Below are 9,549 nucleotides of genomic sequence, written 5' to 3' on the forward strand. Positions count from 1 at the left end.
TGTCGAGTGTTACTTCGGAAAGAGGAATTGTGGAGAAGTGCGACGACGTTTTGCAACGAAATTTCCTGGTGTTCCCGTTCCACATAGGACCACTATATTAAACCTCGTAAAAAAAGTTTAGAGTAACAGGGTCAGTTCTGAATAAAAGTGGAAAGAAAAATGTGGAAATCTAAAAAATAAAGTATACAAAGACAATCCGCACACTATCCGTGAGTTAAAAGAGAGTATTGTACGAGAAATCGGAAGAATACAGTAGACGAACTTGCACGTGAAAATGCCAATTTCCTTCGGAGATGCGCAGGAATGTGTTGCATCAGAGGGACATCATTTTCAACACCTTCTGTAGTCAAAGTTAGTACACAATATGAAAACTATAATATTAATAGCCGACTCTAGCGACTGTTGCGGAAAGATAAGCGCTGATGCCGGGGCGCTTGCCGCCGAGTCTCGTAGCGAATGTCACGGAATGCTCTGTAGAAAAGGAAATATGTAATTTAAAAGACTAATTTACTCTAGACGAACATTTAATTGATGATATTAATGATGACAGTTTACACCTCTCGGCAACCGCGCGCGCGCACACACAGGCGGCGAAAATATTAAGGGGCACCTTATAGTCCCTCCCCTCTAACGCCATCGTTTCTCAACCTGTGGGGCGCGACCCACTGCTGGTTCCCGAGGGGGCGTTTGTTGGGTCGCAAAGCCGCGCTCGAACTCTACATGTCTGTTATTCGCTTCTACCATTGCTTTCTACCGCCATGTCTCTGATGTTTATCTCAAGGGAATCGGATATTTGTAGTTTTCGTTTCGGTCGCAGCAATGAGTTCTTAATTATCTGTGTGTCATGCATGTCGACTTAAGGACTAGTTAGGCCAAAGCCAGTCATTGCCCCTGAACAACCTCTTCTGGACAAGTAAGTAACACCCTAAATACGGCGATACCTTGCCTTATACGCCTCCCAGATGGCCTTGCAATCACGGTTCGATCGATACCACTTTAGACCCAGTCCCAATTGGTCTGTCTTTTTCGAAAAGTGCAAACTCATCCTTGCGGTGTACATTTTACTTTGAAAGAGCGACCTACGAAATATTTAAAGACTAGAGGAGGGGAGGAAGATCCTAATTTACACATGAATATATATTATATGTGTTATTATATATAAAGAAAATTATTAAATATTTTAACCTTGACTAACTTGATAAAAAAAATGTCCATAATTGGTGAAACGTTTATATTATATGTAAGCTTTTTTTTCGTTTCATGCTTTCTATTAATATAAGTCAAATAATGTAATATTTATATTTGTATTGAAATTATGTTTTACTTTTATTGTTCATATATCGTTATTGATGCAGATCTCTTAATGGTCTGTTCAAGAAAGAAATAGAGAGAGAGAATGCAACACCCACAAAAGCACTAATATGTGTGTATTTTCGATATTATTTTTAGTAAAGTATATTTGAAGTCAAAATTAATTTCTTGTCTTTGTTGTTATAACAAAGACCCTTCTCCAGAAAATTTTTGGTGCGGAATTTTTCAGGACAATATTATTGGTGGGGGAATTGCCCCCTAACCCCTCCGGGATTTCATATCCTAGACCCACCCTTTGCGAGGGGTGTAATATAATCACCACTAATATGATTTTATCCTACAAGAAGGAATGACAAATTTCCACCCTGTTCCGTCTGCATGTGGAAGATCCTACGTCGGTAGTTAGAATCGTGAATGGCCCGCGGTAAGTACGCAAACAGGTGTGAGAGGTCTCTTTCTCTGCGGGACCATCTGCCGATGACTGCTACAGAATGATGATTCACTTCCGGCGATGGCTGGTTTCCCGGGAAAAAAAAAAACTCTTCCGTCAGGAAAGGAAACTGTTTCTCAGAAAGCTCTTTGCAGATCAATGGTCTCCCGAAGTTCCTATGCAACGCCTCGGAACCCATGTATTCGCCGCCTGTCTGCGGTTTCGGCTTATCGTGAACTCACACCCACGCGGCTGAATTTCAAGTTCGGAGAACTCCCAGCTGACCTCATTTAGCGAGAAAGACGGGAGATTTCGGAGCAGAGGTTTATCCAGAATTTTGCATCTAGTTGGGGGGTGGGGGGAGGTTCGTATTTAGGAGACTGTGGGGTTAAATTTAGAGACAAGGTGACCAGGCCTTTGAGATATATTTTGGATGGCTGTTGAGGATTTGGGGTGGAGTTGGGAGTGTGTGAATAAATCACTGGTTTAATAGCTTCCGCGCTGAAAAAGTTTCCGATGCTCTCTTTATGCACAGATAGGCTATTCGGGACTGGACCTACAGTTTAAAATGAGACCCGAATCAGTATGTACCTCCGCCAGGTATCGAGTCCGGGACCCCTTGATTACAAGGCGACGTCGTTACCATTATGTTGTTGAATTTTTGTCTTAAATCCACTTCATGCACAGATAGACTAATCAAAATTGGTCCTACAGTTTGAAGTAGGGTGTGAACCACTGTACAATATGCTTCCACTGGGCATCGAACCCAGCACACCTTGATTACAAGGTGAAGACCGTTACTACTACTGGATCGGGGAGGCCATTAATTTTTCTTTTGTTGGATGTTCTAATTTACACAGAAACCACAAAATGTGTTAACTGACACAAATACATATGTTGACAGCAGTAACACTAAAGTGCTTAAAGTGCTAATGATGTAGTTTTAGTGCATCGAAATTAATTTAGGTAAAAATGGCAACTGAAAAAGTGACACAGTGAAAGTGGCAAGCGGAAAAAATGGCAACTGTAGAAATAGCGAGAATAAAAATGGCAAATACAATATGTTATGATTTTACATGAGAAATTATATGTCTTGCATTTCACAGTTTGAAATTAAAAGTTAATATAATTTTGGTGTCTTTATCACTAATTTGTCTTCGAATTGGTACATTTCATGTTTCCAAAAATAATTATAATGCCGTTTACTTCTTTATTTCTTCTGGCAGAATTTACTGACGCTATAGAAGCACATGTTAATACTCGTAAAAGGTAACCTTTGTGAATAATGTGAAGCATATGTGTTTCATGAAACTTAAGGGGGAGGGGTTGTGGGTGCATCATAGCATGGGTTTTCATCTTGACTGAAAACAAGTTTATGCCTTACGCACACCTGCTGAACAATCTACCCCCTCGCACTAATTTGTGTCGCTGATTTCTCTCAGGGAGACGAACTTGTTTACTTTTTCAAAATGAAAATTGCTAAATCTCGGGAAGCTGCAGAGAAGTTCTTCTATCTATGCGTATACAAAACTGTCTGATCTGAAGAATGTTATAAGGTGGAGGAACCAATTCAAGTGTCGAGGAATTCTAGAAAACAAATTTCTTGAAACAAAATCATGTGTGTTCTTACGACCATAATCCTCCACCGGATTAGGATGCTGTAATGATAGCCAAGTGTCCTAATGATATGAAGATTGGAAATCAACATCCGTGCAATCCAAGTTAACCTAAAACACTAGACTTGATTTTGGACTGAAGAAAACTAGGAAAATTGATACAGACAGTGCTATATAACAAAAGAACAATGCAGGATTTCTTACGAGGAGTAGCACATAACCTAAAGTTGCAATGCATGTAAAGTGACGAAATCAAAGAGAATAAATATTGATTTTGCTAAACACAGCATCAATATTGTTCTTCTTTACAATTTACATCTGAATTATTTATATCAATTATTTATCATTTGTTTTTACTTTCTGTTTGTGATTTCTACTTTCGCCATTTTTCCATTTGACATTTTCACTTTGACCAGTTATACTTGGCCATTCTTTCCGTTGCCATTTTTACCGGACCATTGAAATACACAGAGAAATGCATAGAAGAATAATTTCATCAATGCATCAATTGAGATTAGACAAGATGATTTCAAAGGAACCCACAATTACAGACAAAATTAGTGGAAACAATCTTCCCGTTTCACATCACTTCTCTTGTTATAACATGCTACTTTCTTTCGATACCTTCCCTCTCTCCTCTTCTCGTTTAAGTTGGGTATTTTTACGTAGTGATTTAGCTACATACCCTAACCTACACTGTAACATTCTTTGAACATTGATCCCCGCTGGGGATTCTGAATAATTCGCCGTTGTCATGGTAACGGGTTTCTGTAGTTTGCACAAGCCGTACCGATCAAGTCGTGGAGACTGCTGGGTCAGGATGCTTGCTCTGCGAATAAAGCTTGCAGTGTGTCTTCGGTGATTCATCATCATGCGATTCTTAACTTAATTCACAACGCCATTTGGGGTCTATCCTCGAGAACTCCTTCAATTCCGGGAATTAAGTGAGAAAAATTAGCATTTTTAATTCGAAATGCAATATTAGCCTCATTTAAGCTTTATGTTATTACTTTATTGCTTTGAGAAGGTCAGCGTTTGAGATTTTAGATGTACTTTATACACAGATAAGATAATCGGGACTGGACCTACAATTTAAAATGGGATCCGGACCACTATTGTTTACTTTGCTCTTCTGCCACTTTTGGTTAATCGCGAAGATGAAAAGGATAAAGGGGCAATCACAAACGCACCCGGAACCTCTCCGATGGCGCAGTGGTAGCGCCGTCGCTTTGTAATCAAGGGGTCCCGGGTGCGATGCCCGGTGAACGCACATAGTGGTTCGAGTTCCACTTTAAACTGTAAGTCCAGTCACGATTAGCCTTACGGTGCATAAAGTGGACTTAATCAATCAAACGTAGACGGACAACACATAATACACGCCCCACAGAGAAATGCTCGACGTTATGGGGTTGCGGGAGATGATATCGTCCCAGCTAGCAAAATTTTCGCTGTCTCATTGCTGCCATGTTAAAACATAAGGCCATCCTCTCAGCTAGACCCAAGGCTCGACCAACTTGAAACGCTGTCACAGACGATTATATTGGCTGTGGTTGCAGGCGCCAGAACCTCGTTGGCCTGCAAGACTGCAGTTACCGGGATCTACTACATGGAAGTACTAAAGTATGGAGATTTTATCCTCGGAGACAGTATAGTTTATAATTGTTGCTAAGGAGTCTATGACCGTATTAGTTTGAGTGAGAGATTGAGTGAGAAAGACTTTAAGACAGTGGTTCTCAACCATTTTCAGTCCAGGACGCACCTTGAAGGATATTACTAGAAAGCGGAAGTTGATGAAATGTCATCTTTTTTCTGACATCTCGTACACGATGCCCATTAAATATACACAATATTACACTTGGTCTAGAACAAAAAAAGGTAATTTTAAAATGCATTTTTTTGCCAATTTTCAGGTTTTAGGTCATTTTTCCCGATTTTCGGCATTTTCCGCGATATTCGGTGTATTGTTTCGTCATATTTTGTCACTTCTTTCATTTTGGTAATATTCTTGAGTCTTTTCACCAAGGTGTACATACGCCTATATTTATCTGGCAGGATTGCAATTTACGAGCAAAAGAAATGCTGAACTCGTGTCAGACTTTGTTTTGTCGGGGGAAACCACCAGGTGCCCGTCTGGGGCAAACTCAGATATTTCAAACAATTTCTGATGTTAAAAATTACTTTTCCGACGTACTTTTTCCTGGGGGGGGGGGGGTTGTCTTACGTTGATCGTGATAATTTGTTTTTCTTTACAGTGCCACAGAAACACACCACACTACATCACCAGCCAAAGATGCAGGAAATTAATGCATTTTACACCAATTCATTCAGTGTATACGACTTTTTCATTAAATTGTTTTAAAATTATTCAGTTGATTCCATTGGAAATCCTCGGTGCGTATGTTAGTTGAATGTGCATGTGGTATCATTTGGTGCCTTTTTTTTAAAGCAAGATTGCATTTTATTTAATTTCCTATTCATTTCAATTTTTAACCCGAAACTATAACAAATTTAATGGTCATATTTTGTATTTTTACGTCATTTTTTCCTATTTTTTTAGGACATTCTATAGGTCATACACCTATATTTTTTAGGTCATCAACTTCCGCTCCCTAGATATTACACTTCATGGCACCTATAAGCATGGGCACCGACAGAATTACTTGTAGGGGTGTGCACCCAGTTTATAATCATATTTTGCTAACATCGAGTACTTCACGAAGCCCTCTTTAACACTTGCTTAAAAAAATTACACATACTTCATTCTAGAAAAGTAAACACGTAATTGGAAAGCCTAATTTACTCCAGTCTAACATCTAACTAAACACACATGCTGAAATTGAACTAATGTGTGCAATGGTAGAGCTCAAATAATAGAAATGTAGAGTTTAGACTACGCGCAACTAGGTTGAAATTAAATTGTCAAGAAAATATGTCTTAGTAGTTTAAACGTAATATTTATTAAGACACAGTAAATAAGTTTTCGAGCCCGATTTTGCGACCCACCAAAGCAGTGGGTCGCTCCCCATAGGGTTCTTCCTCAATTTTGTTTTAGTTAAGGGCTTATCAATGTATTGTGTGACGGGCACAAATATGTGCTGACGTGCCCACTTTCCACTCTGGGTTTTCCCAAACTTTTCACAGTTTTTATTGCAAATTTTGATTTTCTCCAAATTTGGGAGAGGTCTGTAGCCCCATCAGCCCCCTCTGCGTACGCCAGTGGACGTGCCCATAAGATAAAAACGAATCAATTCTTTCGTTTAGTTTCCGTATATTTTACCACAAGGGGGGAACCGTGGCCGGGCAATGATATACACATAATCTTATTGTAACTCGACACGAAACGCCGAGAATGGAACATGCTTTTTCTCAACAAAATACTGCGAGGTATGCTTTCGAAATTCGATCCTGTGGTCCACCCGATATAAGATCTCCAAAAATCTCCTTGCCGCGGAAATTCAGCTATCTCGGAAAATTCCCAAGCCATGAAAATGCATCCACTCCATTCCCTTCCCCTGCGCTCACAGCTGGAAGCACTTGTGTCCCGCTATGCAAGACGTGCGAGGGCAATAACACCAAGGTTGGATCTGAAGAGGTTTGTTGAACTTTGACAAAAGATACTGATGTGTAATCGTCTATAAACAGTTCGTATTGTCTGCGGAACGCACTGCACTAGGCCGAAACACGCCAACCGCAATGCAAAGAAAGTAATGGGTTCACCTGGATGTGCAGTCTAGAGCTCATTGATTAATATTATTTTCTCTCTCTCTCTCTGAAAACTACATGTCAGAGCTCTGATAACGTTCATTAATAGGTATTGATGAAGTGATTTTGAAACAGATTTGCGCAACGTTCTACATTTTGAGCAAATCCACGACATAAAAATACCCGTAAATCACTTAAGAGAAAACAGATCTTATATTAGTCGTGAGGCCAGAATTCTTTCAGATAGAAATTAACCAAACTAATTGCAGTTAAAACTACAATAACAACCAAATCCGAATATACTCGTCGTGAAATTACCAAAAGTTATTGAATCGAAAAGATTCCCGAAAGTTTCCTGAATAAAATAATAACGAACCAGAATATTCTTGTTGTGAAATTAGAATTTTGTTGCAGAAAGAAAGAAACCAAACCAAAATATCGTAAAATGACTAAGAAATCTTTCGGAAAGAATTGATTGATTTAGTTTATTTTGCTTCGCTTTTCTGCCACTTTTGGCTAATAGCGAAGATGAAGGTGAGTGATGGTATGATGAAATTGATGAAGGGGCACTCACAAAGAACACCTAAGCCCTGGTGTCGTGGCGCGCTGTGCACTTTCAGAAAGAAAATAAAGCATCACTTTAAAGTCTCGTCTTGAAATTTTATAAATTATCGTGCGTGAAAAGAGTAAAGCATGTCGTGAAATGGTCAAAACGATCGAGGTAAAACCGAGATGCCCCAAAGGATCTCAATTGTGATGGTCAAATTTTCAGTAATCTTTGCACGTGGATAAATTTGTTGGTACAACTTTGCGGGAAATGATAACAAAAGTATAAGAACCGGCAAGTCTTCGTTGGGAAGGTGGCGAATTTTTATTTAAAAGAGCCAAATTCTCGAAAATTTAATTTACTTCGTTTTACAGATGAGGATGAGTGATTCGCAAGGAGCCGGTGGGGGGGCCCTGACGTCAATTTCCTAAAATATTTGTATACGGAAACAAGCAGCGTTGGTACCAAATCGTTTCTTAGAAAATAAGCTAGAATAATCCTCACTTACCTGATATCGGTTGCAAATCTCAGGGCCTTCATCCTCTCTTTCATATTGTGCTGCGATCGTCCAATTCGTCCTCCGACAGGGCCCGCGCTGGGTCCCGCCAGTGGGCCCTCCCCGTGGCACCAACCACGGCCGCACAGAAGAGCCTCCAGTTTCGTGAAATCTTCTCTACTCGCACTCACTTACAGCACCCCAACAACACGACGCATGTCGTTCCCGATTCCTTCTTCGCGCCGCCGATTTCTTTCCTTACTGTACCGCACGGCCACAACCTCAACACTGGCTGCTCCACTCGGGTCCCTGGACAACACGGCCAGGCTTTGGCTGGCAGTGGTGGCGTCAGGGTTGCCAACTCGGGATATCGAGAATCCACCGCCGTGACGACACTTCCACATTCTGCTGTTCATTCACCTTTTCCCTGTGTGCCGCAAACTCGAGAGGACATTGAAGCCTGCGAGCGGGAAGGAAGGCTGGGACGAAAATGTCCTGTTACGGTGCCCGTTGGAATCGGACGAGATCGTTTCTGATACCGGAAACTGATAAAAGAGATTAATTTTGGATAATGTTTCTACAGTGTTATTTAAAAAGGAAAGGGGGTAATGATTTAGTCAGCTGATTCTGCACCAGTTACGCTAGTACTAATTTAAGCACATATAAGAAGGTGATATCGTGTTGGGTAGGTAGTAGTACGAAATCGGGTTCAAATCCTGTGAGGCAAAATCAGTGGCGTTGAATGAGGAGGGGTCTGATGGGTATTTTTAACGTCGAATACGTAATATATGTGTAGGTTATACACTATGCGAATTAAGCTTTTGCGTTTTGGGGGAATGATTATTTGGATGGTGATTTTTGTGATTTCATTTTGGTAGGTATTTTATTTATATGTATATTTATATATGTTACCAGTCAGCAAACTAAGCTATTACCTTTCACTTCTAAGTACTTTAGAACATTGGCTCTAACTAACCTACGTCATTATGAAAACATTTACACGCAATTAGAAACACTTAGTATATTTACGTTATAAGAAAACCCAAAGTCATACATAAGAAGCGCCATCGAACTAGTAATACCGAAAACTTGTCCAAATTTCAATTGCCAAGTTCAAATTTAACGTTCACCTAACCCACCTACAAGTTCAAATTTAACGTCCACCTAACCTACCTACAAGTTCAAATTTAACGTCCACCTAACCTACCTACAAGTTCAAATTTAACGTTCACCTAACCTACCTACAAGTTCAAATTTAACGTCCACCTAACCCACCTACAAGTTCAAATTTAACGTTCACCTAACCTACCTACAAGTTCAAATTTAACGTCCACCTAACCTACCTACAAGTTCAAATTTAACGTCCACCTAACCTACCTACAAGTTCAAATTTAACGTTCACCTAACCTACCTACAAGTTCAAATTTAACGTTCACCTAACCCACCT

General features: G+C 40.0%; 1 protein-coding gene across 1 annotated transcript in view; it reads right to left on the reverse strand.

Moving 5' to 3' along the window:
* The window catches only part of LOC145992237 (ankyrin repeat and SOCS box protein 6-like), a 97,210-nt gene extending 88,832 nt beyond the window's left edge, over positions 1-8,378 (reverse strand). The window contains exon 1 of the mRNA XM_083128577.1: positions 8,115-8,378. Coding sequence (XP_082984703.1) covers positions 8,115-8,158 — 44 coding nt within the window. The 5' untranslated portion in view covers positions 8,159-8,378. The remainder of the gene's footprint in view (positions 1-8,114) is intronic.
* Positions 8,379-9,549: the final 1,171 nt, after the last annotated feature.

Source organism: Lepisma saccharinum, chromosome 9, assembly GCF_977018435.1.
Source record: "Lepisma saccharinum chromosome 9, izLepSacc3.1, whole genome shotgun sequence".
Taxonomy (NCBI): domain Eukaryota; kingdom Metazoa; phylum Arthropoda; class Insecta; order Zygentoma; family Lepismatidae; genus Lepisma; species Lepisma saccharinum.